The sequence below is a fragment of the Felis catus genome, chromosome B3 (assembly GCF_018350175.1).
Source record: "Felis catus isolate Fca126 chromosome B3, F.catus_Fca126_mat1.0, whole genome shotgun sequence".
NCBI lineage: Eukaryota > Metazoa > Chordata > Mammalia > Carnivora > Felidae > Felis > Felis catus.
Genome location: NC_058373.1, coordinates 117,773,907 through 117,797,803, shown reverse-complemented (window position 1 = coordinate 117,797,803; position 23,897 = coordinate 117,773,907). Strand labels below are relative to the sequence as shown.

At 50.0% G+C, this 23,897-nt stretch overlaps 1 protein-coding gene across 8 annotated transcripts in view; it reads left to right on the top strand.

Moving 5' to 3' along the window:
- Positions 1–23,897, top strand: part of DPF3 (double PHD fingers 3) — a 307,348-nt gene that overhangs the window by 197,562 nt on the left and 85,889 nt on the right. For all 8 annotated transcript variants that reach the window (XM_045060175.1, XM_011283320.3, XM_045060176.1 and 5 more), the window contains exon 6: positions 6,416–6,494. In XM_045060175.1, coding sequence (XP_044916110.1) covers positions 6,416–6,494 — 79 coding nt within the window. The remainder of the gene's footprint in view (positions 1–6,415; positions 6,495–23,897) is intronic.

The window sequence follows — 23,897 nt, the reverse complement described above, 5'->3', positions numbered from 1 at the left end:
CCAAGAGCTGTGTGCCTCCAGGCTTGCTTCTATCCCTTCCCTCACCCCAAACCAAAGTTCCTTGAGTAGATTGTAGAGAGTGGTCCTCTTCATGTTTTCTCTATTCCCAAGCTAAATCTAGATGATTGAACTCAAAAGTGCATGGATATGAGCTGGGTGTCTCCTCTGTAAGAACACAGCAGTGACAGCAGCAGTCACTGTGTACTCACCGTGTACTTTCTGGACACTGGGCCATGTGATGAGGCTCTTTACAATGAAAACTTAGAATACTGCCAGTTCCAAGTAAAATGTGCTGTAAATGTCAAATATGCCCCAGATTTTGAACATTTAGTAGGAAAGAATGCAAAGCATCTCATGAATATTTTTCTATTAATATGATAATAGTTTGGATATCGTGGATTAAATAAAATATATTAGTAACATTAATTGTACCTGTTTTTCTTTTTACTCTTTTTGAAAAATGTGGTTACTAGAAAATTTGAAATGACGTGTGTGGCTCATGTTATATTTCTATTGGCCAACACTTCTTTCGTTCCCATAAATTGGTATTATCACTCTCAGAGAGATTAAGTAACTTGCTCAAGGTCGTCTAATCTAGTAAAAAAGAAGTCAGGAGGCGCCTGGGTGGCTCGGTTGGTTGAGCGTCTTGACTCTTGATTTCAGCTCAGGTCATGGTCCTAGGGTTGTGGGATCAAGCCCTGCATTGGGCTCCTCACTGAGCATGGAGCCTGCTTGAGATTCTCTCTCTGTCTCTCTGTCTCTCTGTCTCTCCCTCTCTCCCTCCCTCTACCCCTCTTCCCTGCTTGCGCACACTCTCTCTCTCTAAAAAAAAAAATAATAATAAGATTTTAAAAAATGAATTTAAAAAAAAGTCAGCATTCGAACACAGGTCTGTGCTTTTGCCACCGAGTCATGCCTGGCCCCGTGCCCATAATATGGCCAAAGACCAGCATGTTGAATGAATGACTGAATGATGAGAAAGAAAGAAAAGCTATATTTCAACTTTGTGGGAGTTGAGAGAAGGCTTGAACACAGTAAGGGAGCTGGATGGGGCCTAGACTAACTCCAGGCCTACTTGATGCTAGCCATGGGGCCGCTGAAGGGCTCTATGTTGTGCAGTGACACTGTGCACCTGTCACCCATGGTGGAAGCCATGCGATGACCCAGAAGAGTGTGGGTGAACCTGCCTATGCTGGAATAAAAGTGTGAAGCTGCCTCACCCACAGCCTCAGTTAAACTACCCTTTTAAGTGGCATATTCAAGCTGCTGCTGGTTCCTAGAGAGCATTTCTGTTGTGAGGACTGACAGGCAGCAAGGCCATACACACACTCAATGTGTGGCTCCTGGACTGCAGCCTCAGGATCACCTGGGAGCTTGTCAAACATGCCAGACCCTGGACTCCACCCTAGATGGACCAAATTAGAGCCTGCACTTTGACAAGATCCCCAGGTGCTCTGTGTGCCCACTGAGGAAGCCAAGGGTAAGGTAGTGATTATAAGAACAGCCTCTGCCTTCTTTGAACCAGGAGTTCAAATCCTAGCTCCACCATTTATTTACTAGACATTGGGTGAAGTAATGTTAACCTCATCATCTTGATAAAATTATGTAAGCACTCTGGGCCTCAGTTTTTCATAATTAAAATGTGAGAAATAATACACAGCCGATTCTGAGTGCTTAATAAAGGCTAGACATTGTTCAGTGGGTGTAAAGGAACAACTCTTGGAGCTTTGACAATGGAGATACCCTGAGGGGTGAGGGAAATTCAGGCCCAACAATTAATGACTGTGTCTATGGTAACTTTAGCCCAAGAAATCCAGGCTCTTTAAAATTCATGAAATTGCTGGAAGGCATCCATGTGAGTATTATCAATCAGTCAATCAATCAATCAGTAACGATGTATTGATGCACAGTGGTGCAGTCCAATGTTTCTCAAACTGTAATGTGCATACGAAGCACATGGTGATCTTGTTAAAGTGCAAATTCTAACACAGTGGGTCTGGGGGGTGGGGGGGAGGGCTGAGATTTTGAGATTTTGCCTGGTTAACAAGCTCCCAGGTGATGCCAGCTCTGCTGGTCTGAGGGCCACACTTTAAACAGCAAGGATGTGGAGCTGTGGTTCTCAGGGTTTTTGGTTTTGTTTTGTTTTGTTTTTGCAGGGGCGTTTCTCAGGAATTCTTTACTGAAAAATTACTGAGAGCCCCCCAAAGCTATTGTTCTGGTGGTTTATAACCAGCGATACTTACCATACTAGAAATTAAGGCAGAAAAAAATGTTAACCTTCAGAATACACCAGCACACGGAGTGATGACATTATCATGTCAGGTAGCCTCAGGAAAACTCTCACCGTGCACTTGTGAGAGAATTGAGAGTGTAAAGTTTCAAGTAACATTCTAGTGCTATTTGGTACTGTTACGAAAATAGTTTTGATAGCAGAAAGGGTCTCAAAGATCCCAGGGAACCCTGGACCATCACTTGAGAAAACTCTTATAGAGGAACTAGCTCTCTGAGCGTGTGCTAGTCGAGGGTCTTTTAATTGCAAGAAACGCAACAGCTTCGGCAAAAATGTGGAGTATTTGAAAAGCTGCCGGGTCATTGCCCCAAATATGAGCAATCTTTGAAGATGCAACCCTTAGGAAGGGCAAGAAAATGGCAGGGACTTAGGACTGGGAAAGAATAAGGAACCCAGGCAGCGGGTGGCCTCTACTTCTTTATTTTTCTACCAAAAGATGGTTTCCTGCTTCTCTGTGCGCATGGCTTCCTAGCTCCTGAATAGATGGGTTGCCAGTTCAAGTGTGTGTGCGCACCACTGGAGTCATTTTCCCAGCTCCAAATCCTTTATAGGTAGAATCTGATTAGCCCAGCTTAGGTCATGTGACTCCTGAGCCAGCCAATCCACTGTGGCCAGTGGGGCTGGGCTATGTGGTACAATCATGGCTGTCGTGGCTTACCAGTATCTGAATGATGAGGAGTGGAATGGGGTGGACAGTTCTCAGAGAGGCAGGACTGGTTTCTTTTGGACAGTCAGCTTTAAAAGTTTAGAGAACAGAGTCTGGAAACCTAGATCCTGCTCCTTCTACTGACCCTGTGACTGTGGACGAATCATAAACCCTTTTAGAGATGGTTTCATCGAGTGCCAAATGGGAATGGGAATAATGTTACCCTCTGTAACTCACGGTGCATTGTAGGAATGAATTGAACTTAATACGTGTGCAAGAGCTTTGGATGCTGTGTCCCCAGCATAGATCTAAGTGTTGGGGGCTCATAATAACGTATGAAATGCCGTCTTTGCTTTTAAGGACCTCGGGATTAAATTGAGGAGAAAATACTAATAGCCATGATACAATTAGAAAACAGCAGGCTTCTGCCTGTGCACTAACGAAATGCAATAAAAGTTCGGAGGAGAGAGAAGAGATCAGCTTGGGCAAGAAGGGGAAATAATTTATCGAGCACTTCCTGTGGACGGGGCGCTATCCCCTGTGGTTTCACACGCTCTCGGCGCAAACGCTCTCAGCAACTCTGCAGTAAAGGTGTTTCTGTGCCCATTTGACAGTTGAGAAAATTAAAATTTAGAGAAGTAACTTGTCTAAAGACACATGGCTGGTGTTTAAACCTATGCCTGTCTGACTTTAACGTGGATGCTCTTTTTACTCCTCGATTTGGCAGGAGGAAGGTTCTTGGAGGAGTGGATGTTAGTGGGGCTAAAGCATGGACCAGTGTGGGTGGCAGAGCAGAGGCTGGTCCCTGACAGGGATCAATAAAAACAAAGACAAGGACATAGCATGAGCATGAGGTGAACCTGATGGATTTAGCACCAGGTTGCTGTTGGATGTGTCAGTGGTCTTTAGATGGCAATGAATGAATGAATAAATGACTATGGGCTCTGTCATTTACTCCTTTTGTCTAACTGGTCTGGGGGTCATGCATTTGGATTGGGAAGGGCAGTGCAGAGGTAGGACCCCAGCTGGTGGGTTCTTGGAGCAGTTCAGGGGTCTGTTGATGAGCTCCTGGATTAAAATGTGGAATAGAAGGGAAATGCAAAGCCCAAGATGGCCTTGGAGGCAAGAAACCGTAGCACTTGGGTAGAAAGAATGAAGGAGAAGGACTGAAGATGATTGACTCGCTGACTGACTGATTGATTCAGCAAAGGTTTATTAAGTGCGCCTTAAGTGGCTGGCCCTGTGCCAGGTTCTGAGTCTAGCGTGGCCCACATAGATGTGTTTTCTATATTCTTGTTGGGGAGACGGAATAATATAATGTCAGACGGTGCTAAGTGCTGGGACCAAACAAAGCAGGGCAGGGAGAGGAGAACGATGGAGTAGGGTGCGAGTGGATATAGGTTGGTCAGGAAGGGCTTCTCTGAGGACGTGACCCCTGAAAAAGACCAGCAGGATTCTGAGTTTGCAAGTTTGGGCGATTCCAGGAGACCCTAGGAGTAACGCTGCCCCAGGAAGAGTTCCCTGCACGTGCCCATTTTGCAGTTGAGGAAACCAAGGTGCAAGGAGAGTGTGGAAGTGACCTCGCTGGTCAGCCCTGCAGAGTGAAACCCGACCCTGGCTTTCAGTGCGCCCCTCCCCCTCCTGCTGGCCGGCCCCCAGGAGTGCGCACTGTCCTATCTCCTCCTCTTCTCCCAGGCGGTATTTTTAGTCTCTCAGAGCCCCTTCCCCGCGTCTGCTGCTGGCTTGTCATTCTGCTTCAGTTGCTTTCACCTGCTCCAGGCGGCTGTGACAGGGCTGCGGGCTGCACACGTCAAGCTGTCCCTGGCTTCACCGTGGGGGCGTGGGGGGGGGTGGCGGCGAGGGCAGCTGAGGGTGACCAGCCTCCGTGTCGTCGTCGTCCTGGGCAGGCAGGGAGGCCTGTCAGTGCCTGGGGGTGACCGCAGCACCTCACAGCTCCCTCTTCAGGTCAACTCTGAGTGATGAGGGCCAGGGGAGGGGGCCGCTGGCTGTCGCCCGGCCTTGTGCCCGGATGGGGGGTGGGGAGGCAGAGAGGCAAAGCGGTGGGAGGGAGGGAAGGAGGGGGGTGGAATTCTGTAATTTGTTTTGGAGAGAGACAAGCTGAGGCGATGGTGGAGGTGGTAGCTTAGCAGGTGGTGTTGACTGTGAAGTGTGTGTGTTTTTTGAGAGTGTGTGAACATCACAGGCCTGGGGTACAGGCCTTTCCGTTGTGAAATCCCCAGTGAGTGAGAGAGTGTGCGTGCCTGTGTGTGTGTGTGTGTGTGTGTGTGTGTCAGCCACAGGCCTTTGACCCTGAAATCTCCAGGGCCACTTGTCCAGGCCCAGCCCAGGGGACTGCCCCGTTTCCCCCCCGCACCCCAGGTGGCTGCCATGTTTTATTTCTCATCTGCTGCGTCTCCTTCTCTGTCCCCAAAGACCCCAGCAGGCCCTTTCCCTGGTTGGGCGTTTACTGCTACTCATTACCAGAGAATGACCCGGAGGAGGCCAGGGTGCTACCCACGTGACCATGTGGGACTTATAAAGGTTTAAAAATAAACCTTGCCGCGTTCTGTAGCCACCGTCCTGGGGCTGCAGAGTTGCCAGCACCCTCTTGGCTGCTCTCCTCTATCTTTGGAGGTAGAGCTCAGCCCAGCCCCACCCCTGGGTACGCCGACCCTTTCTGGAGGTGCACGCAGGGTGGTGGTATCGGGAGTCCAGCCCCAGGAGACTGTGAGGCGTCAAGGTCTCTGTCACTGGCTGGAGGCCTGAGGCAGACCACACAGGGAGGCCTCAGCTGAAGCTCACCCCCACAGGGTAGGCCGAGCAGGCCAGAGGGAGCTCCGCGCCATGCCCGGGCTCACGCCCTAGGCCCAGATGCCAGGGCTGGCTGGCTCTTAAGAGACTTGCAGGGGACAGCGTGCGCCTGGGGTGATGACTGCGGGCACACGGCCTCTGCTCCCGATCTGCCGTCATCCGGTCAGCTGAGGGGAGCGGGGTGGGCATCTCCATGTGGGGTCGATGAAGCTAGAAGGCTAAGCGGTTGGAGGAGGGGGTCCTTGTGGCAACAGTAGAGTAGGGGGATCGGGCAGATGTAGGCTTTGCTGTCAGACTGTCGTTTCCGGCCTGGCTCTGCACTTGGTAGCTGAGTGACCCTGGGCAAGCTACTTAACGGGCTGCTGCCTCGGCCTCCCGATCTGTAAGACGGAGGTCATAGTAGGACCTCTCTTGGAGTTGCGAACATTTAATGAGATGATACGCGTGACTAGCTGAGTGTTCCGGGGCAAGTTACCTGGGCCTCTCTGGGCCTCAAGTTTCCTGGCCTGTAAAATGGGGTCAGTATTGGTTCAAATGTTGTGAGGAAGATTGAATGAGGAGATGTAGGTGCGATGCCCAGGGCCTCACAGAGTGTGTGCTCAGGAGCTGTTGTAACCGTTACGATAACAAGCCTCCTGGTTCCGCCCCCCCCCCCCTTGTCTCCCCAGGCCCGTGGCTCTGCAGGTGGCAGGAGGAGGCACGACGCCGCCTCTCAGGAAGACCATGACAAACCTTACGTCTGTGACAGTAAGTACGGCAGATGCCGCCTTCCTGCCCCTGCCCCCAGCACCCCCTTCCCTGTGCTTCCCTGGCTGTCCGCCCCCAGCCTCGGCCTCGCTGGCTCCTCCTCTTGGGCCTGCACCCCAGCTCGCATGCCTGCCCTGTCAGCAAAGTCACCACCTCCTGCTGCTGCCACCCGCCCGCCCAGGTGTTTGTGCATGAGGGACAAGCAAGTCAGGGAGGCCTCCTGCCTTTGATGCCGGCCCCCTTTCTCTGGCAGTGCCTCCTTGGTGGCTTTCTTCTGGCTCTCTCTCTCTCTCTCTCTCTCTCTCTCTCTCTCACTCTCTTGGTCTCCTGAAGATTCATCCTCTTTCTTTCTCTGTTTCAGAGACTTACAAACAAAAGCATAACTCAAAGCCCTCCACCAAGGTACTTGGCTCCTCTGGCTTTTCATGTTTCCCTTTAATTTCCTTCTCCCTCTCCCGTCCTAGGTAGGGCGAGTTATGAATCTTTCTCTGACGACGACTTAGCTTAATAAATGGCCCTCGATCCATCTCCAGCCTTTCTTGCTTGCTTCAGAGGTGTCTCTTGGACAAGGACGGCCCAGCTCCTGGGTTTAGGGGGCGCAGACAGGGCTGGGTTGGGGCTGAGGGAGAGCGGGAGCAGGGGCGGCGGGTGTGCCTCCAGAAACCTTCAGCCTTCGGAGGGATGGCCGTCAGCTCGAGAGCCGTTCTCTTTCTCACCCACCAGCGCGCTGGGGGGTGGGTTTAAAATCCTTGCCCTACTTTTCTTCTCACCGGATGGGGTGCCATCCCTCCTTCCACAACAAGGACAGCCCTCGAAGCCACACTCTCTGACCATCTTCCCCTCCTGTCTTCTCCCGTCCGAGGATGCAGAGCGGTGCCACAGGGGAAGGGCTGCGAGGTGGCTCAGGCAGGGCCCTGGCACGGTGGGTCTTCCAAGGCCGTCCTGCAGTGTCCGCCGTCTCCGTGGAAGCAGAGGGCGAACGGGGGCGAGGGGGCTCAGGGAGCACCTCGGGGGTGGTGTCCTTTTCCTCCCTCTTCACTGGCCTCTTTTGATTTCAAAAAGTTGTTCTGTGCCCGGTGGGGTGACAGCTGGTTGGAGAACATTTTGCTAGAAGAACTCAAACTCCATGACCCCCATTTGGCTGCTTAATACACCGTGCAGATGGCATTCCTGAGACAACTCCTGCAGGTAACATGTCCCTCCCAAAGTGGTTTCTGGTCCAGGATGAGGAGGGAGCAGGGCATGGGGTCTGATGTCTCATGACAGTATCAGGAGGTGCCTGCTCTGGCCTGGGTCTTGCCTCCCAGAAGGGGCTCCGTTTTGTTCTGCTGCATAAAAGCCCGAGCAGGTGAGCCCTGTGGGAAGGGTCCTTCCGACCCTCGTGGAGCAGGCTTCCCAGCTGTGTCTGGCTGGAGCAGCCCAGCTCTCAAGAATGCCAGCAGCTGCTCTGGGATCGGGGCATTGCCATTCGATTCCTCTCTTCCAAAGCTTTATTTTTGTCATGCGATTGTCTGCTCCCGTAGATGGCGGGGTTACTTTTTGCTCTATCTCTTTCGGCTTTCAGTGGATTCTCAGCCAGTAGTCCCCTGTATTCGCAGACACACCCCGTGTGCCCTTCCTCACCCACCTCTCGGTTTCTCTCTTCACTCTTTGTCTGCCGCCTGCCTCCTGACAGGTCACCTCCGCAGAGCTACCTTGTGGGTGTCCCTCTTGTGCCTGGCTCCCCTCTTTCTGGGTGAGGTGCTTGCATCCTGCCCGTCCCCCCCTACCCCCCCCCCCCCCCCCCAGCTCCTGTGGCTGTGATTAGGGACTCTCTTGTCATTTGCTGTTTCCTGTTCCCATCTCCACAGTCTCTTCCTCCTTCTGCTTACCCTGTGATGCTTGGGAGGTCTAAACAGAGGCCTGACGTTGGCTTTCTGGAAGTCTCAGCAGCTGATTCCTTGACTCTGCCCACACAGGTGCTGCCTCCCTTTTCCTCCCTCAACGGACCAACGTCCACTGTAGATTGCCCTTCTCTCTTCTGGCCCTCTTAGGAAATTGTGTGGCAGCTTGGTGATTAATAGACTTTATTTTTATCTGGTGCCCTTCAGACAAGTGATCCTTTGGGATAGGAATGACCTTTAGAGAGGTCACGAGGCCCACCCTCTACCCCCGAACTGAGCAAGGAATGCTTTTAATAATCTCTAATGCATCCTAAGTAGAGAGGTGTCTGGTCACCTCCTTGAGTGTCCCCAGGGATGGTGTTACGATAAGCTACCCTTTCTTCCATGATTCCAACTGTGCTCTGAATGATTGTTTTTCCTTAATAGGAGCTAAATTTTTTTTTTACTCCTATAGGCTCCCTTATCGTTTGTGCATCTTTTCCCAACAAAGAGGCACACTGAGCATTTTGTCTATTCTGGAGGCTCTTTTAACATCCCCTTGTCTTTTTGGTTTATCTGGGGTCACATCCCATAACCTCTGTGATGGCCTGCTTTAAATTCCTTCCCAGATTTACATTTAAGCTCAGGGTTCCCCCTGGAAGTAACACCAAGGCCAAGCGGCTCAGAGAGTAACAGACACATTTCCTTGTTTATTTTACACATCGGCTCTTAATACAGTTCTCTTAATGTGTAGAGAACAGAAGTACTCGGCCGCCCCATTGCCACACGACTTCCCATGCAGTGTCTGTCCTGACCCCTGTGCTAATGCCTCTCCAGGTGCGTGCTCTTTTCTACTTAATGCATCCGATTAGTCCTTCTTCCATAAATCACTCTACATTTAGCCCTATTGAGTCTCAATAAAGAGATACAATAATATGTGACTTCATTACACAAGATTTGATAAAGGCAAATTTAAAGACATTGCCCCGTGGTTGAATTCCATTCTTCACAGATTCGCCATCCCTGCCACTTTGGTGTTGTCTGTGGGGATTTGCGTGAGCCGGCCTCCATCTTTCGAGTTATTTATGAAGATATTAGGCCACCTTGTACCCCACCACCTCTTTCTGGGTTTATGTGGGGGTAGTAGGAGCTATCTTTCAGATGTGATTACCTTTAAGCCTGAATGGTTTATATTCCTAAACGTAGTCGTCCTATTATGTTCCTGGTCCAAGTATCCCTTTCCCGACGCGTGGTTGAAATGTTATCTTAGCTGCTAACTTCAGGTGATAGATAGTTTGCCTGTTCCTTTCATTCAGCCATTGAATTTATTCCATCTCAGAGAAACACTCAATCATCTGAACATAATTTATTTTTTACCCAATCCGTGGCATGTGTGTATGTGAATACTTCATTTTCCAGCAAGTAACCAATCCCTATTAATTATCCTGAAAGTTTACCAAGCTTAAGGATTGTAGTTCTGTTTCTTCCCTTTCAGTCCCTTGCCAAAGAAGAGTGTTCATTACTCACAAACAGAGCAACTGAATATGACTTTGTGGGGAAGGCTGTCAGTGTTTGTCAAAGAGCATGGACCTGGGCCATTTGCACAGAGAGAACCTAGACACTTATTAAAATGTGATTCCCGGGCCTCATACCAGACCCCCTCCATCAGAACCATGGGGAGCAGACCCAAGAACCTGCATTTCTTTGACAGCTTCTCAGGGGATATTTCTGAATATTGACTTTTGACAGTGACTGGTCTACTTCATTCAAATTCAAAGGCTTCTGGCCTCCGTCTGCTCAGCTTTTTTATTATTCCCTGCTTTTTGCATCTGAAAGTTCTAGAGTCTTCAGGAATTCTCCAGGTCAAGTGCCATAGGCTCACTTCACTGTTTCAGTTGGTCTCTTTAGAATCTTTCCTTTCCTGTTTTTATTCCCACCCCCCCCACCCCCACCCCCCCCGCATTGATCTAAAACTCAGCAGTCCCATATAAAGCTCAGCAATCCAGCACTTGGCTTTAATTTACTTAATAGCTTTAAATCCTAACAGTATCATTAGCCCCCTTTTAGAGGTGCGATGATGACTGGAGACAGACATGAAAGCAATCCTTGGGTCGGGCTACCGGGATGTTCTAAATGTTTATCTCTTCTCTCCCCAACTGCTCCCTACCCTGAATTTTCTGTTAGCATCACTGGAGCTGACTCCAGATGAGACCCACTTTTCCATTGTCTATGTTCAAGAAACCTCATAGGAGAGAAGATGGTGGTGATGGAACGATATTCAGGGGGAGAGAGGGAGACCATTTGTCTCTAAGCATCAGCCATTTAGGGAGGAGCAAAGCACCCATTTACCCCTTTGCTGGGCACAGTGGAAGGAAGCTGTGAAGTTTTTTTCCCCCAGTTTTTAAAATATTTTTTTAAAAAATTAACTTTATTTTACTGCGGTAAGAATACTTAACATCTATCCTCTTAATAAATTATTAAGTGTACAATATATATTGCTGAGTCTAGGTATAATGTTGTACAGCAGATCTGAAAGGCTTATTCATCATGCTTGACTGAAACTTCATGCCCATTGGTTAGCAATTCCCTAACTCCCCTTCTGCGCCAGCCCCTGGCAACCATCATTCCACTCTTTGATGCTATGAATTGGACTGTTTTGGATACCTCGTGTAAGTGGAATCAGGCAGTATTTGTCTTGCGGTGACTGGCTTATTTCCCTTAGCATAATGTCCTCAAGATGCATTCATGTTATGGCATATTGAGGGATTCCCTCTTTTTTCAAGATGAATACTATTCCATTGTGTGTATCTACCAAATTTTCTTTATCAGTTCATCTGTTAATGGACATTTAGGTTGTTTTCACATCTTGGCCATCGTGAATGGTGCTGCAGTCAACATAGGGGTGCTAATATTTGAGATCCTGATTTCAGTTCTTTTGGATGAATACCCAGAAGTGGGGTTGCTGGATCCTGTGGTAATTCTGTTTTTACTCTTCTTGAGGAACCTTAATACTTATTTTCCAGAGCAGCTGCACCATTTTGCATTCCCACCAACCGTACACAAGGGTTCCAGTTTCTCCACATCCTTGCCAACAGCTACTTTTGTCCCCAGTTTTTCTGATCACCGTGTTAACTCCTGCTAATGGTGCTTACAGTGTGTAGGGCATTGTGCTAAGCTCGTTACATATGTTGTCTCTATAAATCCTCACAGTAACCTTGAGAGGGAGGGACAGTTGACCTTGATCTGCTGTGAAGAAGCTGGGGCTCAGAGAGGTGAAGGGACTTGTCCAAGGTCGCCCAGCTGGTTCACGCTGAAGCTGGTTCGGGAATCCTGGCTTCTTCAGCTCCGGAGCTGACATACCCCAGGACACCCCCACACAAAGTGCTGGTGAAATATGCTCTCCTGACCCTGGAGTTTGGCTCTCCTGAGAGTTGAGGAGAAAACCTGTTTTAAAAGTGAATTAATGATCACACACATTTATGAGGTCAAGCTATGTCCACTGTTAACAGATGGCTTCTAGGTGTCAGTCTGGCAAGCTGGAATCAGGTAGTCATGATAATTGATGTAGAATGGAATAGATTATATACTTTTAAGCCTTTTACATTTGAATCTATTAAAATATCCCCCCCCCCCACACACACACACAAACTGGGGACTTAGGGTGGATTAGTGACAAAAAGCAAATAGACATGATCAAAGCCCTCGTGGGAGCCTGACTCACCTCTGAGTCACGTCGGGTATTCACACTTCAGGAATGGGTGCTCTCAACTCAGCCTCCCTATCAGTAAAAACTTTGTTCTCCACCACCCTCACCCCACAGACATGTATTTTTGATTGTGCAGCCCATGACCGAAAACATGGCCACTCCACAGTGTTGCCTCCCTTCTAGAAAGTCAGCGGGGGATGTCCAGTTGGGGCAGTGTCAGCATAGGGTTCGGGTCCCTTCCTCCTCTTCTTGATGGTGGAATAGTGGAGGGGGAAGGGTATGGAGCTAAAAGCAAAGAGTCTGGGGATCTGGTCCTGGTGTCAGCCTTCAGCAGCTAGGACATCACTTTCCTGATCCGTCAACGCGGGGGCCCCTTTCTTGAGTCTCCAGACCTGCCCACACAGTGGGCTCCTTCCTTCCCAGGCAGTGACCTCACAAGGAGGCTCTTCGTCCTGGAGACGATGTTGGACTGCCATGCACAGGCTGAGGGGGTGTGTGGGACGGGTGGACTGGTGTCTGAGGCAGACACAGCTTGTGCCCAAGGTAGTCCCAGAAAATCTGCTAGACCTCAGCCTTCTAAAATTACTCTGGATTCCCCCATACCTGAGTGTACAGCGAGAACCAGATGACTCTGGCAGTCTTATTAAAAAAAAATTTTTTTTGAGGGCATTAAGGCCCTGCATTCTCTAAGGCTCATGTGCTTTTAGCTTGGAGCTGCAGTGGAAAAGCCAATAACGCGGCCTTCAGGCTGGCTGCCCTTGTCACTGAAGGGAAGCCGGGCTCATCACTCAGTTGTCCGCACTATTATCTTGCAGGTCTTTGCATGGGGTGCGGCAGGGGAGGGTGGGAAGGGCTCTGTGCCCCAGAAACTTGATTTGTGGAGCAGGGCCTGTGGCATGGGATTGATCCCTGGAGACTGAGTGCATTCTTTACGGCAAAGCTGGGCCTGTTTAAATATTTAAATGCCATCGTGTCGCGGACACAGGTTGCAGAGTGTCCCAGCAGAGCAGGCCACAGGCAGGGCTGAAGAGAAGCTGCAGTTTCTCTCTGCCCCCTTCACACCTGCATTTCTCTTCTTCCTTTGCTCCCACTGCCTGCCCTCCCCTCCCCAGGCCGCACCTCTCGAGCTTTCAACCATTTGGTTTGTCTTTTGGGGGCTGTAACCCACACCCTCTGGAATTATTTTCTCCTCCAGCCAGAGCTTGTTCTCAGCTAGCTGTTGCTTAATGAAAACTTTGTGGCAAACAATTCCTCCCAAGATGTGGATGACCAACAACAGGATAGAAATTAACGTTTGTAGAAGTTTTTTTTTTTTTTTTTTTAATTTTTTTTTCAATGTTTATTTATTTTTGGGACAGAGAGAGGCAGAGCATGAACGGGGGAGGGGCAGAGAGAGAGGGAGACACAGAATCGGAAGCAGGCTCCAGGCTCTGAGCCATCAGCCCAGAGCCCGACGCGGGGCTCGAACTCACGGACCGCGAGATCGTGACCTGGCTGAAGTCGGATGCTCAACCGACTGCGCCACCCAGGCGCCCCGAAGTTTTTTTTTTTTAATATTTTTTTTTCCTACGGAAATAGAATATATACTCATTGCAGAAAAATCAGAAATTGCAGATAATCATAAAGGAAAAATAAACATCACTCATAGTCTTACTCCTGAGAGGTAGCTTACATTCTAGTTTTGTATACTATTTGAGGATTGTGTCTCTGTCTCTGTTCCTCTCCCTCTACACACACACACACACACACACACACACAAATGTGCACACACACACTCATGTGCACACACTAAATGAGACATACCATTTTAACCCATCCCCCCACTCAACAATACATGCAAAGCATCATTCCGGGTCAATAAAGACATTTTTATGACATTTTAGGGCTATATGGTGTTCCATTACGTGGACATGCCCCAGTTTGCTCAATCAGTGTTCCACTTGTTGGACATTTAGACAGTTTAAAGTTTGTTCGCTATTGAAAACAATATTGCAGCTATATCTTCACATACGCTTTCATTATTTCGTAGAAGTAGAATTGTGAGGTCAGAGGGCCTGGCGCAAAGCCTTTGATTTCTCTTACTTCAAGTCATGGTGGGGGGTAAGGGAAGTAGGCAGCAAGGTCAGGGCCGTCCAGGTTAGAGAGAGGTGGGTGAGGAGGAACGTGCACTGACTTTGGAGTGAGAAAAAGCCGAGGTCAAATTGTGGTTCTGCTGCTTGTTAGCTTGTTATCTGGGACTTTCTGAGAAAAATTCATTTTGCTGCTGGGAGCCTCCGTGTCCTCAGCTGTGGAGTGGGGATAATACTGGTTGGGAAAGGTATATGTGATACTGTGCATAAAAATGCACATGATATGTTCTGAAGGAAGGTTTCTTCCTCCTTTGCCTGTTCCTTATTTCCTCTATCTCCAATAGAGTTGGAAAGATAAGGCTGATATCATAGAGATAACACCCCATCAGGAAAATTTCATTGAGTAGGTTGAGAGCACTGTCAGAATTCAGGGGAGGGAGTGGCCAGGGGGTGGGAGCTGGTATGTCGGAGGGTGTCTCCCTAGGATGCCCAGCAGATCTGTAGTGAATGAGTATTGACTGGATTTTGTTCTCTAGGGATGGAGGGGTATGTGTGGGAGTTGGTAGGTGGGTGGGCTGGGGGAGGTAATCAGTAAGAGCAGAAGTTTGTTGACTTATGTTATGGGCCTGGAATGTTCTATGGGTTTTATCTATATTAATTCTTTAACCCTCAAAAAAGTGCCGTGAGACAGATAGTATGATCATCTCCATCCTACAGATAAGGAAACTGGGGAGAAGAGAGGTTAATTAAGTTTCCTGAGGTCACATAGCAAATAAATGGCAGAGCCAGGATTTGATCTCAGTCAGCAATGCCTCCCTCCCTTCCCTGCAATGTCTCCTCACCTCCTGCATCACTCACTTGTTCTTAGAATCTACCTTACCGTGTACATACCTTTGTGTAGGCCACCTGTCCCGTTGGATGATAGCAGTCTCTCTGTCTGTCTGTCTGTTCTTCAGGCTGGAAAGGGAGCCTTCAGAGGGCAGGAACTATGCTACATTCATCCTCCATCCCAGCCCCAGCACAGTGGTTGGTCCCAAAATGTTGATGAACGTGGGAGGCATGTAGCACGACAAGAGGGAGACCAGCTTGGCCAGAGCCGAGCATTTGGGTAGGGAGATTGGGGGGCACAGTGTTGGACAAGGGTACTGGGAATGCCAGACTGATTTGCTTAGAGGTTGGCCTGCATAGTCAGTGGTGAACATGATGATCCAGACACATCTCTGGAAAGGTTAATCTGGAGAAGTAGGTGTTCAGGGGAGAGAGCCTAAATGAGCTTGACGGCTGAGAAGGAGATAGGAGAAGACATGAAGTCTGGGTGATGATGACCGCAGGAGCAAAGTAGGCAGGGCAAACGAGCAGGGCTTTATGGATGAAAAACCTACAGAACCTGGCAGAGGACAGATAAGATGTGGGGCACAGGGGAGAGGGAGGCGGCAACGATAACTCTTGAAGTCTTGAGCCTGGGTCGTATAGGCATGAGGGAGGCTTAACTAGAATGTGCTAGAGGAGGAGGTAATTTTGGAGAGTGATGGAACTTTGACATCGGAGATTGTAGAAACAGGACATGTGGGCAGAAATGTTTAACACATGCTAATGGACATTTGTTTCCTTGAAAGAAGTGGGGCACTTACACCAAGATTGTAGGTGGAAGGGTGCCTACCTCAGGTAAGCGTCAGTGAGACATACTGGATGGGTCGGGACTCAGAAATAAAGCCTGCTCTGGGGTACCTGGGTGGCTCAGTCAGTTAAGCATCTGACTTCGGCTCAGGTCACGATCTCGCGGTCCGTGAGTTCGAGCCCCGCGTCGGGCTCTGTGCTGACAGCTCGGAGCCTGGAGCCCGCTTCGGATTCCGTGTCTCCCTCTCTCTCTGCCCCTCCCCCTGTTCATGCTCTGTCTCTCTCTGTCTCGAAAATAAATAAACATTAAAAAAATTGAAAAAAAAAAAAAGAAAGAAAGCCCGCTCTGAATCCGAGGTGGCATTTATGTCAGAGATTCACCCAGAGATCCCGAGGGAGAGCACACTAGCCAGATTCCCAAATGTTGGGAGGCTGCCATGCTTTATGGTAATATGTCTAATTTTTTTAACCTTTATTTTCCCCAGAAATGTTGACAATTATATTTATTACTTAAACGTTTACTGTATGATTAAAAGAAGACTTATATTTTGCCCTTTAAGTACATTAAGGATATGCTAGTGTAGGACTCACTAGAATAAGAAATGAAGATACGGCCTCTACAAGGGGCGCCAGAAGATGGTTCTTGAATCAGAAGTCCAGGACTTGAACCTGCGGCCTCAGGCAGATCCCAAAACCTCTCTGAGCTTTACTTTCTTCTCCTGTCAAGTGAGGACAATGAGATGCACCTTAGAGGGTTTCCAAGAGGGTTAAATGAGACTACGCGTAAAAACAATTAGCTCACTGTCGGTTTCATAATTGTGCTCAATACTTACTTTCTTTATGCCAAGCCAAGAAAGGGTACTTATCTCACACCGAACTTGAGTCCCCAGTTCTGGTCTGTGCACCGGCTGTCGGAGTTGGCAGGGACCAGAGAAGCCAGGGAGCATAGCTAATGGTGGATATTGGTTTATGTGCCGGTCACTTTATAGGGATGAGCTCATTCAGTTCTCAGAGCACCCATCTGAGATGCGAACTCTTAGCATCCCCATTTTCCAGACAAGCAGACTGAGGTTTGCAGAGATGAAGTACCCTGCCCAAGGTCACACAGACAATGAGCTGACCCAGGAAGGCAGGCCCCACACTTTCCCAGAACTCTGTTACCCTGCTTCTCAGCAGGGCAGGAAAGAGTCCCACTAACACATTTAATGCATTGATTTTGGGAGTCTCTGCATTCTCTGCTGGGGATCCGAAATCAGGTTATATAGTATTTAGAGATGAAAGGCTTGTTGCTTTATCTCCGTTCTTCCTGTTTTTTAAAAGCCGGAGTCACATTCATATACCGCAAATTCCTAAAATAAGCAGAATGCCCTCCGTCCGTGGAGACACAGGACTTGCAAATCACTGGCATTTGGTAGATCCTGGCTCTGGGCTCCTTCCTAATACATGGGTCAGTGCCAGGCCCCAAGGAATGTGGCTTTGAAAAATCAGGATGTTACATCCCACCCCTATCCCATCCCCCTGTGTTTCTATCCGGAAGAATTCAGTTTAAAATAAGCACCAAGTGTGGCCTCGAAGAAGAAATGAAGCCACAGGAAGGCAGCTGCTGACCTGGCTTGGTAGGGGAAGGAGAGGGGTGGAGGCAGCCCTGGGCGGATCCTTAGGCTGCAGCCTATGCTGGTTTTGTATTGGAGTTGAGGGACTCATTGCTTCCGGAGGCCTACAGGCCTCAGAGAGCCCAGAGCAAACAGAATCATGAAGTGCTAGAATCAAAAGACTCCCAGATCATCTGATTCAACTGTCCTGTGTTACAGATGGGGAAACAAAGGCCCAGAAAAGTATGGAATTTGTCCAAGGGTGCACAGGGGGTTAGTAGGAGAGCCAGCGCCTGACCCCAGGCCTGCCGAGGGCCACCCACACTGCTGGCCTCTGGGCTTCTGGGAGAGGAGGAGTGGCCCCCCCTGGACCTGCCCAAGAGAAGCTTCTTGGTGCCTACACGTTGCAGGACCTGGACTATTCTTACCATTTGAGCTCAGTGGAGCCATCACTGGCTCTTAGAGTAAGGCCTAGGCATTTAATTTTTTTTTTCAACGTTTTTTATTTATTTTTGGGACAGAGAGAGACAGAGCATGAACGGGGGAGGGGCAGAGAGAGAGGGAGACACAGAATCGGAAACAGGCTCCAGGCTCCGAGCCATCAGCCCAGAGCCCGACGTGGGGCTCGAACTCACGGACCGCGAGATCGTGACCTGGCTGAAGTCGGACGCCCAACCGACTGCGCCACCCAGGCGCCCCAGGCCTAGGCATTTAAAATAGAGGAGGGGCACCTGGGTGGCTCAGTTGTTTAAGTGTCCAACTTCGGCTCAGGTCATGATCTCACAGGTGATGGGTTGGAGCCCTGCGTCAGGCTCTGTGCTGATGGCTCGGAGCCTGGAGCCTGCTTCCGATGCTGTGTCTCCCTCTCTCTGCTCCTCCCCTGCTCGTGCTCTATCTCTCAAAAATGAATAAACATTAAAAAAAAAAAAAACCCTCATGCAGTGTTAGAGTAAATTAAACGTGTACTTAAAAAAAAAAAATAGTCACAGGGTCATTGACTTGCATGAGTATGCAAGTCTGATGTGGTGGCTTTTTGAAGGATCCCTGAGTTTTGTCCCAAGCCAAGGCATGGCAGGGCTTTTCCCACTTGGAGCTTCTCCCCACCCTGGGAATTGGTTGTAGGTGTTCTTCCATCCCCCAGATGGTTCTGCAGAGGGAAGTCAGGAGGGTGCAGGGAGCCCCAAACATCTATGAACCGGTCTGGCAGGGTAGGAATCTCCTGTCAAAATGGCCTCCTTTTTGTATGTGTCCTGGGCCCGATGGGACATAGGATTCTACTCAGAAGGGCCGAATGGAAGAGAACTGGACGGCGGAATGATTAAGAAGGTGTGGGCAGGATAGAAGTGCTGACAAAGGGGAGGCGGAGCCCTTCTATCTGGGGTGCCAAAGAGCAGGGGGAGGACACGCGGTGCCCAAGAGAGGGGGGAGTACCCGTGCCAGCACGCTGCCCAGGCAGGGACGGCAGGGCACAAACCCCCATCTTCCTTCTTCTCACCCTCTGTCCTCTTGCCAGTGCCTCCCGCTGGCCAAATGCCACGAGAAGCAGAGGGCAAGAGGCCGTAGAAGTCAGCCCCAGGCACTGGGAGGGGCGTCGAATGGAGAATCACTAGTGCACCTTTCAGTCCTGTGCTCCAAAGTCAGGCAGACCTGAGTTCAAATCCTGGCTCTGCCATTTAGGGAGTTGCTTCGATGCCCGAAGACTCCGTTTCCTCATCTGTAAAGTGGGGATGACAGTCCTTATCCTGTGAGCTGCTATGAGATTCAGTGTAGGACTGTGTGCCTACCTCGCGGTCTGGAAGTGTGATGCTTTGGAGGCATGGGCAGAAGACGGGCACTGCTGGGTCGATTTTACAGATGAGGGAGTCGGGCTGCAGCGAGAGGGAAGTAGCATGCTCGCGTTGTATGAAAGTGCCACTGGGCAGAACTGGGAATGAGATGCGGCCCGGTGACTCCCAAGGCCCAGGCTTTGTCTCTTGGACGCTCATCCCGTAATTGCTTTCAGTCGCTGCTTTCAGTCTCTCGGAAACCACTGGCTCAGATACCCACTGCGTGCTCCAAGTTGGGCTGATGAAAATGTGCCAGAGTCATTAAGTTATCAGTGGGGAAGGCGGCTGCTTCTCCCCTGCAGGAAGGCTTCTGCTGTCTGCTGCAGCCGGCTTTGTTCACACAAACTGCCCCTGATTCTCCCCCCCCCACCTTCCGCCTCCTCCTCTGCCTCCTTGCCCCACTCTGCTCCCCCAGATAAGGAGTGAGTGGGGTAGGATTGGGGGGGGTGTGCTGTAAATATTCCGGGGCAACACTGAAGGTATTCATAACTCCAGACAGGAGGTCCTACCTGGAGACTCCAGCTCTGGATTGGGAAGTGGGCACACACTATTTCTGCAGCTTGACAGATGGATCCGCCCCAGGGGAAGGAGAGGGAGGAAGGCAAGCTGGACCTTCCTTATTGTCACAGCCGGTCCTCTCCACGAGCGCCGTGCCAGGAACACAAATCCAGGTGCATGCTTGCCAAGGTGAAAAGAAGGGCCTCAGGTTGTGCCCATGCAGGGTTGGCTGGTCCCTGGGGCGAGGGATTCAGAGGCGCGTGACGCAAAGGAGAGGGCCCTGGGGAAGGAGACTGGGGCGGGGGTGGGGGGGGGGGATGGGGGCACAGCCCTCCCTGAATGCTTCAGCAGTCTTAGGGCTCGCTCTGATTCCGCACGGCAGAGAATTCCAGAGTGAGATTGCCGAGGAGGTAAAGGAGAGCAGATGGTTCTAAGGCTTTATTTTCAGAGGGTATTTTCCCCACCCTCTTTTTCTTGCAACTCCATCACCCCTGACTTCAGAGGAGAAATGACTAGATACTCCCCCCCCCCTCCCCTTTTGGGTTTCTTCCCTCTGCCGATCCGCTTTGATGGCAGTAGTGATAACAGCCGACAATGGCTGACACTTGCTATGAGCCAGGCACGGTTTTAAACGTATTCTTTCATGAAACCTCACAATGTGAAGCAGATGTGCTGTTGCGATCATCCCCATTTTCCACAGAGGGTGCTGAGGCAGAGAGGTTTGGCACCTCACCCCAGATCACACAGGCGGTTGGTAGCAGACGAGGCAGGGATTTGAATCCAGGCAGTTCAGATCCAGGGTGTCCTCTCACCCACCACAGAGAAACCGTCTCTCTGAAGGCAGGCCCGGCCCAGAAGTAGGGCCAGAGGAGTGGGTGGCACAGAAATGACCACGGCTGCGTGGTTAACTTCTCTGGCCAGACTTCCTGTGTTACCCCAGAGGGGCCTTTTACTGCCACTGCAGGGCTGCTAGGGTCCCGTGTTCCACGCCACAGCTCCTGTCCTATCAGGGCTGTTGGGTTGGTTGTTTGGAGCAACTTAGTCCCTGATCTCTGGACGCCAGCCCTAGGTTTCCAGGACCAGGTACGCAACTTATGGGGCCCAGTGCAAGATGAAAAGGAGGGGCCCTTTGTTCCACGCCTATTTACAATTTCAAGATGGTGACAGCAAAGGATTAGCCCAAGTGTGGGGCCCTTCTGAGCATCGACCCTGTCTGAACGCACAGGTCACATGCCCATGAAGCCGGTCCATCAGTGTTTGGAGCAGCAGGGACATAGAATAGAATAGGGCTGGGTTTTCCTTTTCTTCTAATCCAGTCAAAGTAGGATTTCCAAGGCATTTCTTTCCATCAAAACGTAGCAGTTTGATCCAGATACAATTCCACCAAAATAAATGTCAGAACTCTTTTGTCCCTAGGATGAAGTCATTCAGTGGCCTGGCACTTGGGTTAGAAGCTTCGTTTTGGGGTCAGGCATCTTGCCGTATTATCTCCAATCCCTCCTAACCCTGCCTTTTAGACTCCCCCTCACTCCTGCCCCCTTCCCGTTGGCCTGTGAGGCTGTTCTGGGATCTGTCCTGGTAGAGAACAAGCCCCAGTCAGCCTCCCTGACCCACAGTCCCATCCGCCCCCCAGCCTCACTGGTGGAGCCATGCCGGAAGGAATGGTCTGTCAGCCCTGTCACCCCACCCCGTTCCTCAGGAGCATCCGAGGCCTCTGCAGTCTTGTCTTGTCCTCCATGAGGCTGAGGATTCCCTTCTCAGGAGGCTGAGGTGGCCTCCTGGCTCTCAAATCCAGTGGTCTCTTTTCAGTCCCCATCTTTCTTGACCCTTCTTAGGCGCTTGACTTTATCCTGGCTCTGCCTCTGTGCGCAAGGCTACTCATCTGTTAAATGGGGACTTGGGTTGCCGTGAGCAAATTTACCTGAAGCACGAGAGCAAGCCTGGCCCATGGCACAGCGAGTCAGTGGCTGTGACCGGTGGTATCAGTGGTCCTGTCATCTGGAAAGCCTACCTCTTTAAAAAAAAATTCTGGCATAATTTACATACGGCGTTATAATTAGTTTCAGGTGTACAATATAGTGATTCAACAATTCTGTATATTACCCAGTGCTCATCCTGATAAGTGAAGTCTTGATGCCCGTCATCTATTTCACCCACCTGCCCTCTGATAACCATCACTTTGTTCTCTATAGTTGAGTCTGTTTTTTAATTTGTTCCTTCTGTTTTGTTTCTTAAATTCCACACTTGAGTGAAATCATATGGTATTGTCTTTCTCCGACTGACATTTCATTTATTGTACCCTCTAAATTAATCCACGTTGCTGTAAATGACAAGATTTCATTCTTTTTTATGGCTGAGTAATATTCCATTGTATCTATATATGCCACATCTTCCTTATCCAGTTATCTATTGATGGATACTCGGAAACCCTACCTCTTTGGCTTGTGTTCCTCCTTCAGGGCTGAATCTTTCTTAAAAAAAAAAAAAGTTTCTCCTTCTCCACCGGATCCTTAAGATGCTGGTGTTTTCTGAGTTCTTTCCTCTGTCCACACCTTTCTTCTCTCCCTGCACGATCTCTCCTCCTCTCCATATCCCTCACTTCCACCCTGACACCTCCCCCATCCACATCTCTTTCCCCAGTTCAGGGTGTTCAGGGCAACCCCAGACTGAACTCATCCTCTTCCTTCTTTAAATCTCGTTTTCCTCCTCATCCTTCCATCCAGTTGCCCAGTAGAAACCTGGGTGTTTTTGTTGCTTCCCTAACTGGCACCAAGTGCCCGCCGTGAGTTGCCCCGTGCTGGTCATTGGGGATGCAGCAGTGTGCAAACACGGGAGGGCCCGCTATGCTTGCTGCTGGTGGGAGACACACATATCGATCCATGATTCGTCCTAGGAAGGTAACAAACTGGGATCCTAATTTTGATTGGAAAGACTTCCCTGGGGAAGGACGTTTCAACTGAGATCTGAAGAATGATGAAGCATCATTAGGCAGATCGGGGCTGGGGAGCATTGTAGGCAAAGTGAAGAGCTTGTCCAGGGGCTTTCTGGTGAAAAGAAAAACGTTTAAGGAGTGGAAAGGCAACGGGCGGAAGGGCAGAGAAGGTGGTGGAACGTTGTGTCGGGTGAGGCTGGGGAGCCGGACGGGGGCTGGATGGTGCATGGCCAGGAAGGTGGGGGGTTACTATCAGTCTTTCTAGGCTCCCCCTTGCAGCTTATACCCACCCCTTTTCACCAGATTCCTTCTCTTTAACCCCTCTCCCATCCCGAAATCCTCATCGTTCACACATAGAAAATTAAAATAGCCTCTTGCCACCTTCAAATCCATCTTCTGTACTGTAGTCTTAAGTGGGATTTCCAAAATGTAAATCTGAGTAAGTCGGTCCTCAGGCTACAATCCTCCCCTGGCTCCCTATTTTCAGGACCAAGTCCTGCCCAGCTTTCTGGCTTGTTAGCTCCCTCACGCCACCCCTCCCCCCACCTTCCTGCGGGCTGTTCGCAAAGTTAGGCAGCCTGCGCTTCGGTGCCTGAGTGCCCTTGCCTCCTTTGTCTGTATGGTGATACTCTGCTACCTTGCAGGCCACAGCTCACCCACCGCCTCCAGGAAGCCAACCCTCCACTCCGAGGAGGCCGCTGTGCCGGCCCCGCCTCCTGCCCGCGCGCATGCGCACACTACATTTGTTCCACCTCCCTCTTTGCATGCGGATGTGTACATCTTCTCTGCCAGACTTTGAACTCCTGGCGGGTGGGGACTGTGGCTCCTTTACCTTTGTCCTTCTCATGCCACAGGGCTGGACACATATTGGATGCTAAATACACGTTGTCTTGAAGACCTGGTGATGAAGGAATAACATGGTATAAGCAGGTGGTGAAAAATGACACTCCATCAGGAGAGCCCTGTGTATAGGGACGAGGGCTAGGAGGCCAGGTTTCCATGATCTCCACGTACTGTCTGGTTCTGTTTCTTCTAATGACCAAGCACAAGTCTCGCTGTCCCCGCCTGCCACTTCTATTCATTCCAAAGGGCAGGTGCACCAGGGTGGGCAGAGTCAAGCCTAAATATAGTCAGTCTTCTAGCAGAGTGGTTCTTAGACTATAGAGTGTACCAGAATCACCCGGAGCGCTTGTCGAAGCAGAGATTTCTGGCTGCACCCCCAGAGTTTCTGATTCAGTAGGTCTGGGGTGGAGCCCAAGAATATGCATCTCTCACAACTTCCCAGGTGATGCTGATGGTGC